Source organism: Leucoraja erinacea, chromosome 4, assembly GCF_028641065.1.
Source record: "Leucoraja erinacea ecotype New England chromosome 4, Leri_hhj_1, whole genome shotgun sequence".
Lineage (NCBI taxonomy): Eukaryota > Metazoa > Chordata > Chondrichthyes > Rajiformes > Rajidae > Leucoraja > Leucoraja erinaceus.
The window spans coordinates 93228444-93252314 of record NC_073380.1 but is presented as its reverse complement, the minus strand read 5'-3'; the positions used below and the strand labels follow the sequence as shown (position 1 = coordinate 93252314).

Here is a 23871-nt window from a genome sequence, read left to right as displayed (position 1 = left end):
GGTCCTTGGTTCTTGGTTTCTTGGTCCTCCAAAATATTCCAAATGGAATTTAAACTGGAGGTGGTGAAGGGAGGGCTGAAGCCAGAACGGAAGGATGAGGGATATTCCAGCTCGCGACCTTTCTTCGACCAGAACAACTCTTTGCGTCAAAGATTATAGAGGATCTAGGATCTTTGCTTTACGTGAGGTTTAAAATGAAAAAAAATAACAATTGCAGCAGATCACCAGCGAGCCACGAGTGGCGCGGGTAGAGGAGAGGAGAGGAGGGGAGAGGAGGTTAGGTGAGGGGAGAGAGGTTAGGTTAGAGGAGGTTAGGGGAGGTTAGGTGGCTCCGCGCTTCCGGCGGCCGCTCCCAGGCGCGGACAAAGATCTTTGGGCGCGGAGGACGTGAGACGTGAGTGCGGCGGCGAGATGGCGGCGGCGGCGGCAGCGGCGGACGAGGAGGAGGCGGCGGCCAACATCGAGTACTCGAAGCGGCTACAGAGCCGCCTGGAGCGTGTGAGCGAACTGGCGAGGTTCACGCAGGACTGTGCCCAGGCCGTGGAGGGAGTCCTGGACGCGCTGGGCTGGAGCGCCGAGACCCACGAACGGCCGGTGAGCGGGGCCTGGGGCCTGGGGCCTAGCGCGGCGGGCACGTACTCTGGGAGACGGTCCCTAGCCTGTGTTACAGGGTGCCCACCCTTAGAGACGGTCCCTACACTGTGTTACAGGGTGCCCACCCTTAGAGACGGTCCCTAGCCTGTGTTACAGGGTGCCCACCCTTAGAGACGGTCCCTAGCCTGTGTTACAGGGTGCCCATCCTTAGAGTAGGTATGTTACAAAACGTACCTGAATCGTGGCTGAGCATCTGCCCCTCCCCTTGTGTGTGATTTTGGCGCTGTTTGGAGGGGGCGGGTTTAAAACGCGATTTTTACTAGGCTGTTCCAATCGCAGATGTTCAGCCTAGTAAATCATTAACGGAGAATCGCTGCAAGACCCGGTCCCAAAAGCTATTATTAGTTTTATAGGCCTCGAAGAGTAGATAAAATAAATTTAAAAGCTCTCGTTCATTCCGCAAGCTCTCGCAGCCCCAGGGTTTTATAAAGCAAACAATTAAAGGTATGTACCTTATTTTTACATTAAATGGGGCATGTATATAACCCTATAATTATAATTTTCTATAGCGAGTAGCTCATTTTGGGCTTTTTATATCCCCCAGTATTTTTCTCGGCACTTGAGGGCACTAATCCAGCGCGCTGTCAACATTCTAAACCTGCGCGTTCCACATGAACCCACTAGAAAACCGATTTATTTACAGCAATTGAACACTAAATTCCTTCCATTTGGCCTATAAATTAATGTAAATTAGATATAAAAATCATGTTATATTGTGAATTATTTGTGAATAATCTTTGGACACTTAGGCTATTTAAAAATGTTAATCTTTCCTTAAGAAATGTGCTTTTGACTATCTAAGATCACAGCTTTTTTGTAATGCCCATTGAAAATCAATAGGGAACAAGATGCTAATTTCCGAGTATGAAAATGGTCATAACTTTTTTAATACTTGAGATATGAAAGTGAATTTGGTGTCAAATTAAACTTATTGTTATGCTTTATCTGATGGGATAAATTGCAGACTTGATTTTTTAAATCTCAAAATTTTGTAACATTGCTACTTAGAGACGGTCCCTAGCCTGTGTTACAGGGTGCCCACCCTTAGAGACGGTCCCTACATTGTTACAGGGTGCCCACCCTTAGAGACGGTCCCTAGCCTGTGTTACAGGGTGCCCATCCTTGGAGACGGTCCCTACACTGTGTCATAGGGTGCCCACCCTTAGAGACGGTCCCTAGCCTGTGTTACAGGGTGCCCACCCTTACAGACGGTCCCTAGCCTGTGTTACAGGGTGCCCACCCTTAGAGACGGTCCCTAGCCTGTGTTACAGGGTGCCCACCCTTAGAGACGGTCCCTAGCCTGTGTTACAGGGTGCCCATCCTTAGGGACGGTCCCTAGCCTGTGTTACAAGGTGCCCACCTTAGGAGACCGTATCTACACTGTATTACAGGGTGCCCACCACAGGAAATGGACCTTACTCTGTGTCACAAGGTGCCCATCCTACGAGACGGTCTCTACACTATGTTACAGGATGTCCACCCTTAGAGACGTCCCTACACTGTGTTACAGGGTGCCTACCCTAGGAGACTGACCTGACACTGCTACAGGGTGCCTGGCACACCCAGGCTGGCTGTCCATGTTACCGAATCATTTCGGTCACATCTTTCCCTTGCAATTAATCATCACTTAGCCCCCTCCATTAATTCCTGGAATTAATTAGCTTGCTGACAGTATTAAATGTCGAAATGGTACTGTGCATTTGAAATCTCCATGTTTGTGCGCAATATAGTTGTGGCTACATAAAGTTCTTCCCCCTTACCACAAGTTGTTATTTGGGTTAAACATTGCCCCTGCAACTCAACTTCTCTCAGTCCTCAATAATTACCTGGGGTTCATTTTCTTGCTCAACTAACTGGCCACTTTTGAGGTAGACATTTGCCCTTTATATGCATTTGTTCCTGAAATTAATTTACTTACAGTATAAACTTGTGAATGGTAGTTCCATTTGGCCAGTAGCTCTGAACCTTTTCTATCATGTGCCTGTCTAAATATAATTTAAACTTTAACATTGTACCTGCTTCTGGGGTCTCCTCTGGTAACTCATTTCATATACACATTACTCTCTGAAAGAAGAAATTGCCCCTCAGGTCTCTCCTAAATCTTTCTTCTCACCTTATAAACTTCAGGTCCTCGTCTCCTCTACTTCAGGAAAAAGGATGACTATTATTTTATCGATCCTTAGAAACATAGACAATAGGTGCAGGAGGAGGCCATTCGGCCCTTTGAGCCAGCACCGCCATTCATTGTGATCATGGCTGATCATCCCCTATCAATAACCCGTGCCTGCTTTCTCCCCATATCCCTTGACTCACTAGCCCCTAGAGCTCTATCCTCGCATGATTTTGTTTGAAGGATAGGATTACCCACAGCCTCCCATGTTCCAGGGGATAAGACCCAGTATACCCAGCCTTATTTTTTTCACAAATCAAATCCTCCAACCCTGGTATTATCCTGGTTGATCTTTTCTGCATGCTTTCCAGCTTAATGATATCCTCATAGCAGAGCAAGCAGAACTATACACAACTGTACTCCAGATGTGGTCTCACAAGAGTAACATGATCCTGTACTCAATTATCTAATTGTGGGCCAAACGTTGCTGTTACCTCCCTGTTCAACTGTGTTGCCACTTTCAGGGACACGTGTCCTTAAACCTCTTGGTCTTTATGCCCCTCAATACACTCCAGTGCCCAACCATTTTTGGTGCAAGTCCCTCCCTGGTTTGACTTAATCTGCTGTTCCTGGTACATTTCCCCAGTTGATCAAGATTTGTTTACAAATATAGCCTTCCTCACTGTCCTCTGTACCACCAATTTTGGTGTAATCTATAAATTTATTAACAACTACATTCTCTAATCGTGGAGAGATACGAATGTAAACCAGTCCATAAAACACACCAGTCATCGACTCCTTGTATACTTAATGCTGCCTCGAGAAAGCAGCCAACAAAACAAAAACTATTTGCATCCCGATCATTCCCACTTCTATTTCCCATTGTCCAGAAGGTATAAAAGCTTGAAAGCATGTGCCATCAGATTCATGAACTGCTTATTACTCCCTGTTATCAGACTACTGAACAGTCTTCTCACAAGTTAAGGGCATAGTTGCGATCTCCCAATGTACCTCATTGTGGCCCTTGTACTTTATTTGCATTTTCTCTAACTGCAACACTGTATTCTGAATTTTGAAACCAGTTGGCTGACACACCCTTGATCGCGTATGGAGTAGCCTACCTTGTAGGACCTTGCCAAAGTTCTCACTGAGTCTATATAATCAGGCTCACTAGCCTACATCTCCCTGGCTTGTCCTTGCAGCCCTTCTTAAAGGTACATTAGCAACCCTCCAGTCTTCCGGTATATTCCACACCAATAGCAAATATGCAAACGGTTACCTATAGTTAACATTTTTCAATCATAAGACGTTCATAAAGATTTTATAATGAAACCAGTTAAAGGTGCAATTAAAAACGGTTTACTGGTTGTACTACAACATTTTTTGCAGTACATCAACTACTTTATTTAATTTAAAACGGTTATAAAAAAATAAAAAATAAAGAAAACGGTGATTCCCACAATAGAAAACTGCCTTGATGAGATGACAATGTTTATTTATTCTGAGCACTGAATTATTTGGTATAATTTTTTATTTGATGTTCCACCTGCAGATAATTATCCTTTTGTAGGAAAAGTATAATTGGCATGGAGTCATAAAGTACAAAAATGGGGCCTTCAGCAAACTCCATAGAAACATAGAAAATAGGTGCAGGAGGAGGCCACTCGGCCCTTCGAGCCAGCACGGCCATTCATTGTCCCCTATCAATAACCCGTGCCTGTCTTCTCCCCATATCACTTGACTCCACTAGCCAATCATCAAGTGTCTATTTACATTTCCCATTTTGATCTCCCCATTAACTTTATTTTCTTTCCACCTACAAAGATCCCATGATCCCATGGAGTAACCAAACCCCATAGTATCAGTCTGAAGAAGGGTCTCGACCCGAAATGTCGCCTATTTCCTTCGCTCCATAGATGCTGCCTCACCCGCTGAGTTTCTCCAGCATTTTCGATTTTCCAGCATCTGCAGTTCCTTCTTAAACAACCCATGGTATCAGTATTCAGTTATCTATTGATGTTGGCTGCCATACCGTAGACAATGAAATAATTTAAAATTATCATTTCTGAAGTGAAGCATTAAACAAGGGGTTTATATTATTTGAGATGTTTTGAATGGCATCCAGTCAACTATCTGCTTCTGGTTAATGGTTGTAGATTGGTGTTTTGTCTTTTCCTGCCCCCTTCTATGAGTAGTGACAAATCCATTTCTGGAGCACTTCTGGTATCTAATTAAAATTTTTAAACTGTCATTCCTTCTGTTCTCCAGTCCATGTACAACTAATACTTTGTTGATTAAAATCTCAGTGCTTGACTGAACATTCCCCATTTATCTGGATATGTTTTCCTCCACTTTTTCTTAAATGTAGGTAAACATGAATATTGTTCAGAACAAAACTATAGTTTGGAATATCTATTTAAAGCTATGCTATCTGGTTATACAGTAGATACCTCTGTTAATATGGAAATTGCTCATTATCATCTGTGCCCATGATTTTGGTGCAGTCAATCAAATCATCCCTTGGGCTTCTCCACTCCAAAGAAAACAAACTCAATTATTGCTGATAGTGAAGTGCTCTTCCTCAGAATGAAGGATCATACTGTTGAGATGTTTGAGTATTTACTTGAAAATCTATTCCAAAAGAGGTGAACAATTGTTTTTTTTTTGTTTAAACATTGGACATGGGTGGATTTATATGAAATTCCTTGCATTTTAACTGCCATTATCATCCATATTGCTTATCTTTTTAATCCTGTAAATAACTTGGCATCCCATTAAATTTTCCAGCCTGATCCAATCGCTACTTGTCCATTTGATGCAAATCACAGACTTCCGAAATCATCACTGGAGAAACATGTTGCATCCTGCAGGCTGAGAAAACTGGAATATTCTAAAGAGGAAGAGGTTGGTGTGATGTATTTTTTTTGTTAATTATGCACATTAGTTTAATATGTAACTGCTTTTATTTAATATCCTTGAAAGTTTTTTTTCATCTTTACTCTTTTTTTTCATCTTTCCGTTATTGCCAGATGGTTAGACTGGTGGGTTTTCTGTTGATTAAAGCTTTATCTGTCCAAAACTATTTTGTATGCCGTCGCGATTTCATGAAAGACATTCATATTTGAAGTTTGAACACAAATCTTACCCCAAATCCTTTTGTTAAAAAGCTATCATACTATGAATCTTCCTAATACTTGTTATTTCTGCATGTTCAATAACTGTGATTTGTTTATTGGGGTTCTTTTTCCCTCTGAATGGAACTCACAGTTCTTGGCTGCCGAGACAAATGCATTCTGACATGGCCAAACAGATTCTGTTTATCAGAAGCTCCCTGTGAAGTGGAATAGTCGTCTTAATGTAAGGAGACATTAAGTGTCATATACTGTAAATTAAGGCATTTGGCCCTGTTGCCAGTGGTTGGAAACATCTTAAATTTCCGATTTAAATAACTAAAACAGAAATGTAATTACAAACATCTTTAAAATGATAGCATATAATTAAAAACAAAGCAAAATGGGTAAACCACTTAAATAAAACACAAAGTGCTTAAGTAAAGCAATTAATCAGGCAGCATTTGTGGAAAAAATGGATAGGGGTCATTTCAGGTCTGGATCCTTCTTCAGATTGCTTAAGCTGTCTTTTTCAATGTAATCGTCCCCTTGTAATGAATAAGGCCTCAGATGTTTTTTAAGAGCCTGTTGTAGCATGACGTCAAGAGTGTGGACGTGTAGTACAATTTCCACCCATTTTCAGCCTATCAGCTGCTGGAATTAGCAGTAAGTCCAACAATGGCACCAGATCTCCAGCTTGCCTCAAATTTCTGTGTTGTCTGCACATGCAAAGAGGTTTGACGTGAGTTGATTCATAGACCAGCTAGCTTAGAAATCTTAGTGAAACTATCAGCTATAGGAATGGTCATTTTGAACCATACAACAAGACACCCAAATCTTTATCATATCTATATATGTATTTATAGTGAGTCATGAAGGCGATCAGAAAATTAATTATATTCAATATTATTTAATTTTAGATGTTTCAGGCTATTTTAAGTGAGGTCCCACTAACATTAAAATAGATGACTTTTCTCAATGCGTCAGCTGTGCGTCAAAATCCAACAATTTTTAGTTCTCGTCTTAAATGAGCAGTTAAATACTTCTGAGTTTTTATGTCAACATTTTAATTTTATAATGTTTCCTTAAATCCTGTGAAATATAGGCAGAGATGTATGACCCTGCATTTGCCTATGTGAACACTCCAGTGTCAACCTTTAAAATGGGTAAGTATATTGCCAATTTTCAAGGAAAGTAGCTTTTGCTTCAGCTGCAACTTTTAAATATTTTGCTAAAATAGTTTGCATAAGGTTAATAAGAATGTTATATTTACTGACTGCTCTTTGTATAAAATATATGATTGATACCTAACTTAAGCTGATCAGTATGCGTTTAACCCTTCTGTGAGGTCATTCCGAAGGGGCCACAGTTTAAGAATAAGGGGCAAGCCATTTAGAACAGAGACGAGTAAACACTTTTTCTCTCAGAGAGTTGTGAGTCTGTGGAATTCTCTGCCTCAGAGGGCAGTGGAGGCCGGTTCTCTCGATACTTTCAAGAGAGAGCTAGATAAGGCTCTTAAAGATAGTGGAGTCGGGGGATATGGGTAGGAGGCAGGAACAGGGTACTGATTGTGGATAATCAGCAATGATCACATGGAATGGCGGTGCTGGCTCAAAGAGCCGACTCCTGCGCCTATTGTCTTTTGTCTATTGTCATCCAGCAGTTATTTTTCTATTATGTTTGTTCGTGGAAGTTTTGTTACACCTCTAAAATGTCAGTAAATTCTTGCATTTTTCTGGGTATATCTAATTACTTTTTAGTTGGAGCAAAAAATCTGGAAGTAATACTTGATGCTATAATCTTATTAAAAACACATTTAAGCTATACTTCCTTAGCAAAAGTCAAATGAAAATCTCTGAATCAGTGTTTCTCAACCTTTTTGATGCCAAGCCTAGCTGGCTGCCCATCTGAACTGACATGGACCCCTCAGTCCAAAAAAACAACGCCTTTGCTTCTTCCGTGAAGCCAAGTCTATTTCCAGGCAGCTGAGTCTCCCTTCCAGAGCGGAGTACCATGCAGAACCTTTTCAATAGCCTTGCTAAAGTCCATACAAACAATGTCTATGGCCTTGTCCTTGTCCATCTTCATGCAAATGATAATTTGCATTTGTCGATGCAAAGGACCAGGAGGAGCAATGTTGTTGTTGTTGTATCTTCATCTGCAGTTGTTATAATTTGCAGTAGATTTTTTTTGGAATTCCACTATCTTGTGTCATTTGGAAACATTCAACATTTGCTAAATGTGGATTTTTGGTCTCAAGGTGTTGAATCATTTTGCCGGCTCTGTGTCATTGATTACAGTGGGAACACCCTATATGGAGGTTTGGTATACGCATTTTGCTTGCTTGGAATAACCTTGTATGTTGCATATTTAGTGCTCTATTTTCTGTTGAAGGTCAGTTACTTCCTTGTCGTTTCACCTATTCTTCCCTTATTACAAGGTCATTACATTCCTCATCTGTTACATATGTCCTAAATTTTTTTCGTTTGAAAAATACATCCAGTGTATTTGCTTTGCCAGAGAGTATGGGAAATAAAATCCTTGTTTAACATTAATTTATACTCCTGTTAATATCGGTTGAAAACTTTAATTTAATTTAAAAGAGTAAGTTCAAAGTCAAATCTATGGAAGATGGATCTCGAACTTTAACATTTGCTATTTGGCAATTTCTAAACTACCACTCCAGTCGAAAGTCCAATTAGTTTGTGTCATTTTTGTTTCCTTAAAATAATTCATATACTCATTATTAATCTCTTTTCAAAGATTTATGAGTACACCTGTGATTTGTGAACTGGTTGTTGAAGAAAAGTGCTATAGAGCATCCACTTTAAAATATCTTCTTTGACTTTATTTCATGATAGACATTTCCATATATGAAATGCCATTGTACAATGTTGTACAATAAGGTCTATATTATCTTGTTCTATTTAGACAAAGATGTGCAGACCCGGATAATTCAAGAAGCAAGAAGTAAAGCACCACTTGGAAAAGAAGAGAGAGTGTTTTCACAAAGTAAGTGACAATCCGCATCTGTTTTCCTAATATTTTGAAGATCACGAGTGATGTGATTGCAATGTAAATTTAATGTAGGTTCCTGGAACTGAAAACATTAGTCTTGAACTGGTTCTTGTACATAATTTGTACGACTGGAGCTTCAGTTATTTATCATATACCTTTACCAAATATTTTACTTTAATTACCAGGTATCTGTATTATTACACACAATAAAATATGAATATTAGAAATTAAAAATCCATCCGACCCATTAATGGATGCAACATACTATATGACTGTTCTCGCTTGACAACTGGGGGAGACACAAAAATGGTGGGCAAATAAATTAAACATTGGAATTTTTTCGAGAACGCAAATGACTCTTTCACACAGTATGTTATTGGATTTTCACAACATTTTCTTCATATTCCAAAAGACTATTAGGAACAGCAAAATGCTGTGCCGTTTGCACATCAAGACTGAATTTAGTAGCTTTCTTTAGGGTAAGGGTATTTAAGGATCAATTGTTTTCCATCTGAATGGCAGAGCAGGCTTAATGACTGCTTCTGCATCTATATTCCTACATGACAGCATTAGAGGCAACCAGAAGTCACCATCATCTGTTACATCGATTGCAAAGTTTGCAGATTTCTGGCTTTTTTTTTTGTAAATAATTTCAGTAGCTTTGCCTGGAACAGAGAAATGTATGTATTTTTAAACATTATAATATCTTTAGTGAAGAATTTTGTATTTGGTTATTGAGACGTGCTAATATTGAACATTAATATTAAAAATTACTCTGGTATTCTCTCTTCCCTTGTAGTCTCTATTCCCTTATTGAAGCTACCTAAAACTTCAATTATTTTATTTCCTGATGCGGAAATATTTCATTGTAACTCGTATTTCATTTATCAATCAAAAGATAACAAAAGAAACCAGGTTTAGGAATGAAAATTCATATATAGTTGCACTTTAATACAGTAGCCTGTGAAATAATTCTTCACAATTAACTTTTGTTTTAATTAAGATTGAGGTTTATCCTTGCTGCTGTCATTAAAGTGTTAAAATTGGGTAGAAAGCTAATTTATGTTTACAGGGGTAAAGGGTTGTTGAAATATTAATTGGTAATTTTGTTTCTTTAAAAAACATAGTGCATTTCAACAACGTGACCTTGTTTTCTTTATGATGTAGAACAAAATACTTTAAGTCGAATTTCTCCCTTTATTAGTCATTAATTGTGTTTAGTGTATTGGACTGATGGAGTTGAAGGTTGATATTTCTCATGGACCCTTGCAGTTTAGAAATAGGTTTCAGGAGATTCATGCAAATCTGCAACTGTGGCTCTGCTGTGGTGACGAATAAGAGTTCCTCCTTTGTTCCAAAGAAAGGTTTGCTTTATTGAAGGAGTGCACAGTTTACATGTCCATGCTAAAAATATTTCTAACAAATTGAATGATTCATTTTGTTTCGAGCTATAGAAAAATGCAAGTAACATGCAGTGTTAATTCAGGTTTTCTATGCAGTATGAGACTCCATTCCCATAATGTTTTCCAGAAAAAAAAGTATCATACTTGTAGATGTGTCATGTTAACTTTTTGAAGATCTTGAGACTGTCATACATAAACCACTGGATGCTAATCAGCATTTACTTCTACATTATGTTCCAATCTGTTCCCCTCTGGGTGACACTTGACTGCAGATTGATATTGGACCAATCTAAATGTGTTAGATTGCCTAGGTGCGGTTTAATAAATCAACATTTTGTGTAAACAAAAAAATATCAATAAACACAGTCCAATTGGCTTGTACCTTTTTTGCCCAATGTCATTGAAAGATTTTGGCCATGGGGGTGTGATTGAAGTTTGCTTGTTGTACATCAGCTGTTAAATTTTAATTCCTGGAATTTAATCTAAAATTTAGCTGATGCATAATATTTACACTGTGACAGTGAACTATACTGTAATTATGATGCACATTTCATTAAATATTTAATTTATTTTGAACATGATAATTTAAACTTTTTGGTTTTTCTCTTTCAGTAACAGGGGTGAGTATATTTGACAGAGGAATGATGAACATGAAAGAATGTTCTCCTCATGTACAGATTTGCACAGAATTTTACTTGATGTCATACAGTATCCTTTTAATATTATTATATCCTTTAAAAATGGACCATGAATGGATTGATTAAATGGAACTTCAAAGATCGTATTAAAGAATATTAATCTTTGCTTATTGTTTTCCAAGTAACCTATTTAAACCAATAAAAATCATTAAATATTTTATCCGAGCAGGCCTGCACTTTAGTGGCCTGCTGTATCTCTTTTCATTAGCTGGAGGATATAAAGTGAAAGGTGTTAACTCCTTTTCACTTTTCAAAACGTAGTTTTTAATTGTTGCATAAAGCAATTCCTGCAAGAAATACCTATTTTAACATTTCTTTATAAAGTTTATCTTTAAAGATTTTATATCTTTAAAATTTTGTGGAGTTCGTCACAGGAAATCTAAAGCAGAGTAGCATCAGCAATGTTGCATTTACGAAGATGCTTGAAGGAACAAAATTGATTGCGATCCAAAGATGACATATGATCATAGAAGCAGATTTTGGTGACTAGTTCAATTGTGAAATTTTAGGAGTGAATTCAAGAACTTGGAATCTAGACAGATGCAATATGCTAATCATTGAGTTATGCATAAAGTGCGGGATGGGCAAAAGACTATAATCGGAGAGAAATTGGATTCACATTTTATCATTACAGACTTAGAAAGATGTAGAGGTTAAGCGCATGAGTGATTTTGTTTTGAAGTTTTAAAACCAAGTAATTTGGGATCTAGGAGCCAATGATGGTCAGCAGAAGGATGGAACTGATCTTCCTGTGCTGTTACACAATGGGTGCTACAAGGTTTTGGATGAATTTATCTTCAAAGCGAGGTAGAAGTGGGAACAATGTTGGCAGCCAAATGAGCATTTAGTTGTTAAATCTGGAAATAACTTTGTTCATGAGTGCTTCAGTAGCAAATGGATTGAATAGGGTGACATGAAACAGGAAGTATCCTTTGCACTGGAGTGGTTGGGGTTCAAACTCTCTTCTAGTGCACATAGGAAGACACGGTTGGAAACTTTTTGCATTGTGCTAATTAAAGCATTCATATAGTTAATGTTTTCATAAATAATCAATACTTGAAGGGTAAGTAAGGTTTATCTGAAGTAGGGTCCAACCCGTAACGTCACCTACACGTTTGAAGAAAGGTCCCGACCCGAAACGTCACCTCTCCATGTTTTCCAGAGTTGCTGCCTGCTGAGTTACTCCAACACTTGGCTAATTTTGTAAACTAGCGTCTCCAACTAGCAACTTTGCCAGTGATTAACGGATAGTAAATGCATTTTGAGTAAGCATTAAAACACTGACTATTTTCAATTTCATGGGTGACTTTATTGGGATGGAGTAGAATTAGCATATTTGACATTATTGACTAATTTGCCATCACTGGTGCGTGTTAAACTGTCAATCTTAAATTTTAAATATAAAACCTTAATGTTTTTTTTAGAGGTAATAAACAGATTCTTTTTTTTTGTGAGTCTTTTATCCATATCTTCAGTGCTTCACAGAGACCATTATATGACTTTTAGCTTATTTTGACATTGAAATATATTGGTCACCTTTTACTCAGAATTTTTAAGCTTCAGTTATCCGATTTGTTGCGACAAGAGTTCATTGTTGTTCCACTAAATCTGTAGAACATCATTTAAATATTTGGCAAAATGACTTTTTTGTGAACCTTTTAATTACCTCAATTCATTACGTAACATGAATTGTAAAAATCTAAACTTGCCATATTTACTCATTGCATTTATTTGTAACTGCTTGTTACCCACGCTTTCTGATGCATATTCATAGCTGCCTCTTCACTGGTCCTTTACCTACAGGTGCTATGGGGCATTGTCTGAATTTGAAGTTGACTTAATTTTTAGTTAATTGTATGTGATCCAGTCAAATGTGTCAATTTATTTGGATGGTTTTTATTTAAAAATCTAGTAACTCCCAGTGTGGCAAATTGATGGATGAAACCAGGAACTTAACGCTAAATATAGTTTTGAAAACAATTCTGTCTTTATATTTCATTGTTGGATGAAAAATCCAACGGCTTTGCAAAACGTAACGACACCTTTGCTCAGTCCGCCTTGGTCTACGTGATCTCTCAGTTGCCAAATACTTTAACTTCCCTTCCCATTCCCATACTGACCTTTCTGTCCTAGGCCTCCTTCATGGTCAGAGTGAGGCCACATGCAAATTGGAGGAACAGCACCCCATATTTCGCTTGGGCCGCTTACAACCCAGCTGTATGAATATTGATTTCTCTAATTTTAAGTAAGCCTTGTATTCCCTCTCCTTCCCTCCCCCGCCCTCGTTGTCCAACTAGTTTCACTGTCGACCTGCTTAGTTTCACTGTTTGTATCCATTCGTTATCATCTTTTCCACAGCCAATGATGCACCATCCTGGGCTCCATCATGCATTGATCCCTTCCTTGCTGGTTTTGATTCGTTCTTCTCATACATTTCATTCATCTGTCCTTTGTAGCTTTTCATACCTCTATTTTCCATCTCCTTTGACTCTGCATCTGGAGAAGGGTCTCGACCCGAAAAGTCACCAATTCCTTTTTTCCAGAGATGTTGTTTGAACCGCTGAGGTACTCCAGCATTTTGTGTTTATCTTAAGTTTTTTTATGTTTGATTATTGGTAAGAGTGTATGAATGGCTCATCACTCACCAAAGCAGTCAGAACCTTGGGACAAATGTTCTGTCGAAATTATCTCCTTAATTTGCTGCTTCCAATTGGGAATGCATTGAGGAGATTGCAGGCCATGTCTAGACTTTCTAAAGATGTATTCTAGGTCTCTATTAGTTGCTGGAATGATAAAAAAACTGCGCAGTTAGTGAGTTTGGAGGAGATCTTCCAATTGAAAATAACACGCTAATTCAGGAAATCACCCTCATGACTTGGTCAAGAGGTGACAACACTGTTGTTTTAAGGATTATAACAAATGCGGGATCACCACTAAGGTTGTGATTTTAAAACTATATTCATTCAAAATGTCTATTAATGGATTACTAAATATCTTCAGAGATGTATCTATAATAAGCGAGTTGGGTATTCTGAAAAACGCAAGGAATCATGGGATTTGTCAAAGGTCATTCGCGATAAAGAAAAAGCAAATGAAGCGCTGGATTTATAAACTTGCATAAATTCTTATCTTTATTCATAATTTATGTGTAAAAATATATTTAATCTGAGGAGCGGGAGAGCGGGGTGTAACATTGAGAGGGGTGGGCAGATGCGAGTGGGAGACAGGGAGAGACTGGACCGGCGGAGAGACATTCTCGGCTGCTGCACGCACACACACCTGCGCCTCATCTGCAGCGAGGATCGAACCCGGGTCCCTGGCGCTGCAAGCGCTGCTGAACTGCCACTGGACCGCCCCCGTCTCCCACTGAGTCCCATCCCTGTCCGGAGGCAGCCGGAGATGCCCGGGGCGACCCCAGACCAACGGGACACCGGCCCGGTGCAGCGGTGGCCTCAGGCCCACAGCCATCGCAGAGAAGAAATGCCAACTCCAGCTCAACTCCACCTGCCCTGCCGGGCCAACCGACTGCCCTGTACCGACGGGACACCAGCCCGGATCAGCAGCGGTCCCAGGCCCACAGCCAGCGCGGAGAAGAAGCGCCAACTCCAGCCCAACTCCAAAGGAACCCACTCCCTAACGTGCCAGGGACCACCAGCCGCAGCTCTCGCACCATCCAGCATCGTTGGCCAAACCGCCTGCGAATGCCGAGCACCAGCCATCAACGGGGACTCACAAAAAAATGCCACAGCAACCCAGTGGGACAGTCGGCATCCTTGGAGGTAAGGAATGGGTGATGTTTCGGGTCGAAACCCTTCTCCAGAGATGTTGCTCGACCCACTGAGCCACTGTTGTACCTCCTCGGGAGCCGGAGCAGAGCCAAGCTGGAGCCAGCGCCTCCTCTCCGCATGGGCTGCAAGCCCAGGGCTACCACTGCCCCGGGCCGGCGTCCTGCCAGTCCAGGGCCGCCTGTCAACCCGGTTGCCCCCGGGCAGGGACGGAACACCCGGGTAGGGATTGGGTTAGCCCAGCAGCAACTTGACAGCGCCAGAGACCCAGGCCCGTTCCCGACCACGGACAAAACGGAGGTCTGCACACTTGCAGTAGCACAGTTGCCAAGAATGTTTATCGCGAGTGACCTATGATCTGGGCATGCGCAGTTGGAATACCGATCTCGCTTATTGTAAAGATATAAGAATTTAATTTTTTTTGTTTGCCAACACACTCTAGCCCATTTTCCAATACTTGAAGTTATACATTTGCAATATTTTTGGAAAATCTGTAAAGTTTAGAAGTAATTAAATAAATTATTGATGTACCTAGGTGATTATTCATCAATACCTATTGAAGTTCCTGAGAATCATCAACGTTCTATTTGTGACCTGACTCCGGCGGATCGCCTGGCTATTTATGAACACGTTGTCAAAGAAACCGGTCAGCAGAAAACCAACTCTAAGTCTTTTGAAAATGACAGTGATTTGTACGTGGACCTTGCGGCAAAACTCGGCAGAGGTTTGTACTTAATTTGTTATTTAACAATTGCAAAGTTCAAACTAGCTTGCTTTTTTTTAACTAATATTGTCTGCAAACAACACAAGGAAATTCTGGTTTTAAATCCAAGGTGAAGCTGACCCTAAAGTGTAAAAATAATATGAGTTTAAAATGTAAATGAGTTGTGAGTAAATGAGATGACTAAAACAAGAGTTTACAAATTAATTACATATTAATGTTAACTAATATAGTTTGTACGAGTTGAATAAAGAGCTGTACACCTATATTTGTGGTAACATCAAATTAGTTGGACACGCAAAAATGCAAAGGAGTATTAATAGAAATTGAAAGAAACTGGTGATTCCACTTTCAACCCTAATTGATGAGGGGATTTTCTAATTCAAAGGTTATTGAGATGTTTGTCTTTATCTCCAAGAAGCTAAAATACAACATGTATATCTGTATAAATCAATGGATGGGCTCCATTTAAAACCTTGCCTCTGGTTCTGGGTATTACACTTCAGGAAGTTGCATATGCGTATAATCACCAGAATACCAATTACTTAAAATATTAGGATCGGCTGCACAAGAAATACGTAGTTCTTCATCTACATCTTTCTTTTCATTAATACCTCAGTTAATGAGTGCCCCAACTGAGGTATCATGAAAGGAAATATGAAGATGAAGAACTATTTCCTTTGTGGGGGAGGGGAGTGAAGAGGTCGCCATATTGCATTTCCTAAAATTAGAAATTTTAATGGATCGAATTTGCTGTCCATGGCACCAAACAATGTTCACAGCAATCAGCTGTTCAAATTGAAGTAAGTCTCAGACTTAGACAAAGCAGACACACTGTTCAGGGGTGATGTCAAGAAGCTTTTTTTACATGGTAAAATTCTCGAAAATTCTCCCAATATCCCAGTAAGCAATTTGTCTAGGTCAGTTGAAAATGTAAATAACGTGATTGATAGGTTTTTCTTTGGCACGGAATCGCAGTAGACAGCCTTTCTCCAAAATGCTGGGTAGGTGGCAAAACCTTGCATGGAGCTTTGCTTTCTCAAGCTGTTAAAAGTTTTTTTTAATGGCATTTGGAGTCAGTGTAAGTATCTACAGTTGAAGGAAAGAATATTAAAACAAAATTAAAATACCAAGAGTCATGTACTTGTCTAAATGTAGTCTTCCAAAAAAAAATCCATTACTTTTCATGCGAGATTATGTTATATTTTAAATTGTGCTAACGATGTAAGTAACAGGTCATTCCACATTTCTGCCTTGGAGCTGGAATCACAGGTGCATTCTAATGACGCAACGCTAGTTTGTTTTTGCAGTCAGCAACTTCATTACACACAATAATTGCCTGATAAGGTATGCCATGATTCCATGTTTTGTACGTAAAATTCTCTTCATTCCGATGTAGATGACGACCAAAATGAACCAAAATCGCACCTTGAAATTCTTGCTGAAATGAGAGATTACAAGCGTAGACGCCAATCCTATAGAGCCAAGAATGTTCATATCACCAAAAAATCGTATACTGAGGTAATGTGTAAACTTATCTATTGTATTAAAAATAGTCAGTGGTATATAATTTTGCATTAAGTTTTCTATTCCAATTTTCTAATGCCATTTAATTGATTCAATTTCCATTGTCTTACACTAGGAAATAACAGGAAGACCACCAGAAAGATATTAGAAGGACAAAATGAATTGATTTTGCTGATGGTGCCGTTATTTCTAGTGTAGAACAATAGAAATTGGCAGATATTAGAGACATAGACATAGGCATAGAAAATAGGTGCAGGAGTAGGCCATTCGGCCCTTTGAGCCAGCACCGCCATTCAATCTGATCTTGGCAAATCATCCCAAATCAGTACCCCGTTCCGGCTTTTTCTTCATATCCCTTGTTTCCCTTAGCCCTAAGAGCTAAATCTAACTTTCTCTTGAAAGCATCCAGTGAATTGGCCTCCACTGCCTTATGTTGTGGAGAATTCCACAGATTCACAACTCTGGGTGAAAACGTTTCACCTCATCTCAGTCTTAAACTGTGATCCCTGGTTCTGGACTCCAACATTGTGAACATTTTTTCCTGCATCTACACTGTCCAATCCTCTAAGAACTTTATATGTTTATATAAGATCCCCTCATCCTTTTAAATTCCAGCGAATACAAGCCCAGTCGACCCATTCTTTCATCATATGTCAGTCCTACCATCCCGGGAACTAACCTGGTGAACTTCAACAGCAATAAAGTCCTTCCTCAAATTAGGAGACCAAAATTGCACACAATACTCCAGGAGCGGTCTCACCAGGGCCCTGTACAACTGCAGTAGGACCTCCTTGCTCCAAAACTCAAATCCTCTTGCAATGAAGGCCAACATGCCATTCGCTTTCTTCACTGCCTGCTGTATCTGCATGCTTACTTTCAGTGACTGATGTACAAGCACGCAGGTCTCGTTGCATCTCCCCTTCTCTTAATCTGGCACAATTCAGATAATAATCTGCCTTCCTGTTCTTGCCACCAAACCTCATATTTATCCATATTACACTGCATCTGCCATGCTTCTGCGCACTTACCCAACCTATCCAAGTCACCCTGCAGCCTCATAGCATCCTCCTCGCAGCTCACACTGCCACCCAGCTTTGTGTCATCTGCAAGCTGAGAGATGTTACATTTAATTCCCTTGTCTAAATCGTTAATATATATTGTAAACATCTGGGGTCCCAGCACCGAGCCTTACGGCATCCCATTAGTCACTGCTTGCCATTCTGAAAAGGACCCAGTAATTCCTACTCTTTGCTTCCTGTCTGCCAACCAGTTCCCTATCCATGTCAATACCAGTACCATGTGCTCTAATTTTGCACACTAATCTCTTGTGTGGGACCTTGTCAAAGAGTTTTTGAAAGTCCAGATACATCACATCCACTGGCTCTCCCTTATCCATTCTACTTGTTACATCCTCCAAAAATTCCAAAAGATTGCTCAAGCTTGATTTCACCTTCATAAACCCATGTTGACTTTGACTTCTTCCCAATAACCCTTTCTGGCTTAAGCCCTCCCTTCACCACCTCCAGTTTAAATTCCATTTGGAATATTTTGGAGGACCAAGAAACCAAGAACGAAGACCGATCCAATCACTGCTTTCCAAATGTACTGCTATAACATCTTTGATAATCAACTCCAGCATCTCCCCGCTACTGATGTAAGCCTAACTGGTCTATAATTCCTCGTTTTCTCTCTCCCTCCTTTCTTAAAAAGTGGAGTTACATTGGCTACCCTCCAGTCCACAGGAACTGATCCTGAATCGAGAGAACTTTGGGAAATGATCACCAATGCATCAACGATTTCTAGGGCCACCTCATTGAGTACTCTGTGATGCAGACCATCAGGCCCTGGGAATTTATCGGCCTTCAGTCCCAACAGTTTACCAAATACCATTTTCTGACTAATGTGGATTCCCTGCAGTTCCTCCCTCCCAACAGATCCTCGGTCCCCTAGTATTTTTGGGAGATTGTTTGTGTCTTCCTTAGTGAAGACAGAACCAAAGTACTCGTTTAACTGTTTGCCATTTCCTTGTTTTTCATTATAAATTCATCTGTCTCTGACTGTGGGGATCTACATTCGTGTTCACTAATCTTTTCCTTTTTATATACCTAAATAAACTTACAGTCAGCTTTCACAATGCACTCCATAATGTTTGGGACAAAGAACCATCATTTATTTATTTGCCCGAGTATTCCATAATTTGAGATTTGTAATAGAAAAAGACATATGTGGTTAGAGTGCACGTTGTCAAATTTTATTAAAGGTAATTTTTATACGTTTAGTTTTCACCATGTAGAAATTACAGCAGTGTTTATACATAGTTCCCCCCATTTCAGGGCACCATAATGTTTGGGACACAGCAATGTCGTGTAAATGAAAGTAGTCATGTTTAGTATTTTGTTGCATGTCCTTTGCCTGCAATGACTGCTTGAAGTCTGTGATTCATGGTCATCATCAGTTGCTGGGTGTCTTCTCTGATGATGCTCTGCCAGGCCTGTATTGCAGCCATCTTTAGCTTATGCTTGTTTTGGGGGTTAGTACCCTTCAGTTTTCGCTTCAGGATGTAAAAGGCATGCTCAATTCGGTTCAGATTGGGTGATTGACTTGGCCACTCAAGAATTAACCGTTTTTTAGCTTTGAAAAACTCTTTTGTTGCTTTAGCTGTATGTTTGGGATCATTGTCTTGCGTTAGAATGAACCGCCGGCCAATCATTTTTGAGGCGTTTGTTTGAACTTGAGCAGATAGGATGTGTCTATTCACTTGAGAATTCATTATGTTACCACCTTCACCAGTGTATCATCAATTAAGATAAATGAGTCATACCTTCAGCAACCATACATGCCCAGGCCATAACACCCCCACCACCGTGTTTCACAGATGAGGTGGTAAGCTTTGAATCTTGGGCAGTTCCTTCTCTCCTCCATACTTTGCTCTTGCCAAGTCAAGTCAAGTCAAGTTTATTTGTCACATACACATACGAGATGTGCAGTGAAATGAAAGTGGCAATGCTCGCGGATTTTTTGTGCAAAAGACAAACAACAAAACAACCAAACAAATTATAAACACAATCATAACACACATATTCTTTTACATAATAAATAATAGAAGGAAAAATGTTCTGTAGAGTTAGTCCCTGGTGAGATAGGCGTTTACAGTCTGCAACAACAAAGGGAGCTCGGCTGCAAGTAAAACCCAAGAAAAGCCATCACTCAGATATAAGTTAATCATCGGCTCATCTGCACAATACCCTTTTCCGGAACTGCGGTTGCTCTTGAAGTACTTCTTGGCGAACTATAATTGGCCATCCTATTTTTGCAGCCAGCCAGTGGTTTGCATCTTGCAGTGTAGCCTCTATTTATGTTCATGAAGTCTTCAGCGGACAGTGGTCATTGACAAATCCACACCTGACTCCTGAAAAGTGCTTCTGCTCTGTCGGACAGGTGTTTGGGGATTTTTCTTTATTATAGAGAGAATTCTTCTGTTATCAGCTGTGGACTTCCTTGGCCTGCCAGTGCCTTTTCGATTAGTAAGCTCTCCAGTGCTCTCTTTCTTCTTAATGATGTTCCAAACAGTTGAGTTCTAACAGTTTTGTTCTTGTTTCCCAGTCTCATAATGGCCTCTTTTGTCTATTGTCTTTGACTTTTGACTTTCTTTGGCACAACTTTGGTCCTCATGTTGATAAACAGCAATAATAGTTTCCAAAGGTGATGGAAAGACTAGGTGCTGAGCTCCCTTATACCTACATTAAGGAGACAATTAACTCACCTGAGCAATTACAAACGCCTGTGATGTCATATGTTCCAAACATTATGGTGCCCTGTAATTTCTACATGGTGAAACCAAAATGTATAAAAATGGCCTTTAATAAAATCTGACAATGTGCCCTTTAACTGCATGTGATGTTTTTTTCTATTGCAAATCTCAAATTGTGGAGTACAGAGGCAAATAAATAAATGATGGGTCTTTGTCCCAAACATTATGAAGGGCACTGTATATTCCCTGCAAGCTTTCTTTCGTGTGATATCTATATCGAGCTAGCAGGTAAGAGGTCAATTTTCAAAATAGATTTACAATATATAAGAATTTCACGATGAGCTTAAAATTATATCCTGTTTATATAATTTACAGATAATTAAGGATGTTATTAATGTACATATGGAAGAATTGTCAAGACAGTGGAAAGACCAGAATGAATCTGATAATGTAGAAGAAGAAGAAGAAGTAGAAGAAGAAGACCAAAGCTCTTTATTGTTTAAAAGCCCCACCAGTACACGGAGGTGTGTAGACCACTTTATGCTTGTTTCAGTTTGATTGTGAAACAGATCGAAAAAATCCATTTGGAGTAAATGAAATCTGGGAATAAGTGAACTTGCCTTTTTGTGAAGGTGTATACCTCCACTTTGTGTTTCTGAATATCCCACAGCGAGGTGATAGCATCACTAGTAGTTGGCTTCTCCTTCTGTTCCGTTTGCTCCGGTTTATCCCCTTTTATTTGCTCTGATAGCTCTTCATCTATTTGTTCCAGTTCTGCTTCCCAATGCTCTGGTAGTTCTTCTTCAGTGCGAAGTGCTTCAGGATGATATTCCCTGCACTTATAACAAATATCTGGCTCTTACAGTCTCTCACAATATGTCCTTTTTTTCAAACATCCAAAACAGATTCCCTTCTCTTTCAAGAAATCCATCTTTTCTTCATATTCTTTCATCTTGAATCTTCGACACCATCTTATGGTGTGACAAACTTCATCACATAACAAACAAAATACTATTTGCTTGCTAGTAGATACATTTCCTTTCATTCCATCTGTCGTTTCCACAGGTCTGGTTGTGATAGCAAAACTACTTCTCGATAGATTCTGATCTTTCTTCAGTTTTGGTAAATGTAGAACCTTTGTTAGTTGCAATTGGTTTATTATTTTAAATAGTCCCGTAGTGTGGCTCTAACATGTACCGTACTTCCTTGTTCAAGAAATCCACCAAGTCTGGTAGCCTGGCTACTTGCTTCCTCTTATCCAATATTCCACCTGCCTTATCTCTCCACTTTTCTCTCAGTCTTCTGGGCATCTTGTTAATGCATAAAATGAATAATATTTGATATATGTAGGAAGGAACTGCAGATGTTGGTTTAAACTGAAGATAGACACAAAAAGCCGGAGAGACTCAGCTGGACAGGAAACCCTAAGAAGTCTGAAACGTCAACGCGAGATACTGCCTGTCCCATTGAGTTACTCCAGTTTTTTGTGTCAATCTTTGATATACAAATTCTGATACAATTCATTGATATATGATGGATAACTGATCTTTAAAAATGTTTCCCATTCGCTAAGACAAGCATAATACCAAAAATATTAATGTTGGTACGTTTGAAGAAAAGAAGTCAAATTATAAATTAATGATTGAACATGTAATCGCTTTGATTTGTTGGGATCATGTATTCACTGAACCATCTAGGGAATCTTGGTTGAAGTTATATACGTAAATATTAAATGTGGCAACTTCATTAGTTTGTCAAAACAAGCTTCTAAGGTTGACTGGAATGGTGTGAAAGAGAGCAAAAGGCCAAATGGTGCATTTCTTTTACCAAATGTGACCGGACTGGGTTGTGTATATATTAGCATCTAAGCATTAGATTGCATTTGTCAGAAAATTGTAGTGGCTGATCACATCTCTATTTTAGACGTTGAAAGGGCCAGAGAATCCTTGAGGAACATGCAGAGAATAAATATGTTTATGCAGCCATATGACTGGGGATACTGCATTGTTTCATTCTATAGGGAATTAATATACTAGATTTACCTCTACTGAAACATTGATGATTATTGTTGCAGGAATGGCCTTGCATTTTTGAGTGAGCATGTTTTTTTTCTGTTGTAGAAGAAGATCAAAAGACAAAATATCTCCTTCAATTGAATCTCAGTCTTCTGGAAGTGATAAAACTGCAGATCGAGAGAAATGGAAAAGCAATCACAGCCGAAGTCCACGAGAACGTAAAAGAAGCCCGGAATGTAAAAGGGAGAGAGATTCAAAGAAAAAGCATGAGAAGTGAGCACATCCTATATTATTAAACAATGTATTTTTTGTTCCACTGGCACAGATATAACCTTTTTTTATGTACAATTTCAGACAACATCAGTCTCGCGATGAAGACCGGCATCGAAGTTACAAGCGACGGAAGTGATTTGGAAACACCGATGGAAGGAAGAGCTGAAATTCATTAAATACTAATGCTGTGTACGAAAACTGATCTTTTTTTAAGCTCTAACTTTAAATACATGTTGCTGTTGGCAAGACAAAATAATGGTAAAGTTTCAGTGGAATATCATTATCTCTATATAGCCACTATTATTTGATATATGATGTCTCCAGCTATAAAAACAAGGTCAAGACATTTCCCATCACAGTATTATAAAAGTGGATGTACAGGAATGAATGTAAAACAAGCATTTGCATTTTATTTCAGACAGTTTACATAGCATTTCATATTTTTTGGCATTGGTGAGAACTGTTAAGTTGCTGCTTAGAAATCGGTCCTAAAGTGCCGATTATTCTGATTTCTGTCAACTGTGAAAATGTTTGCCTGTTTTTTAATTAGCTGCTGGAAGTCAAAATATATTCAAATGTTGAACCTGAAATAACACTTCCTTGTGACAGATTGCAAACTTTTAGTTAAGTGAAAAATAAAGGTTGAATTTTACTAAAGCAAAATATCGCAGTGCTGAAAATCAGGAATAAAATCAAGTATTCTGAATCGAAAGAAAATGGTGATTTTCAGCCAATTTCCTTTTCCATTACTGGGCGACTAATATTAAAAACGTAATCTACTGGATTTACATGCCAACGGGTAAACT

At 39.3% G+C, this 23871-nt stretch overlaps 1 protein-coding gene across 1 annotated transcript; it reads left to right on the top strand.

Annotated features, from left to right (window-relative positions):
- The first annotated feature begins 353 nt into the window (after nucleotides 1–353).
- On the top strand, nucleotides 354–23769 carry snrnp48 (small nuclear ribonucleoprotein 48 (U11/U12)). The gene is made up of 9 exons (XM_055634807.1): nucleotides 354–594; nucleotides 5552–5668; nucleotides 6980–7040; nucleotides 8806–8886; nucleotides 15314–15502; nucleotides 16899–17020; nucleotides 21153–21301; nucleotides 22898–23065; nucleotides 23147–23769. The coding sequence occupies exons 1-9, from the start codon at nucleotides 412–414 to the stop codon at nucleotides 23199–23201; spliced, it is 1125 nt and encodes a 374-aa protein (XP_055490782.1). The 5' UTR covers nucleotides 354–411; the 3' UTR covers nucleotides 23202–23769.
- The last annotated feature ends 102 nt before the right edge of the window (nucleotides 23770–23871 follow it).

What these genes read in the sequence shown, in the direction of transcription:
- snrnp48 (XM_055634807.1), top strand. Translation starts at nt 412, where the DNA reads ATGGCGGCGGCGGCGGCAGCGGCGGACGAGGAGGAGGCGGCGGCCAAC. An exon ending in TGCGGCAAAACTCGGCAGAG is followed by an intron (nt 15,503 to 16,898) that starts GTTTGTACTTAA and finishes ATTCCGATGTAG; the next exon opens with ATGACGACCAAAATGAACCA. An exon ending in CCAAAAAATCGTATACTGAG is followed by an intron (nt 17,021 to 21,152) that starts GTAATGTGTAAA and finishes TATAATTTACAG; the next exon opens with ATAATTAAGGATGTTATTAA.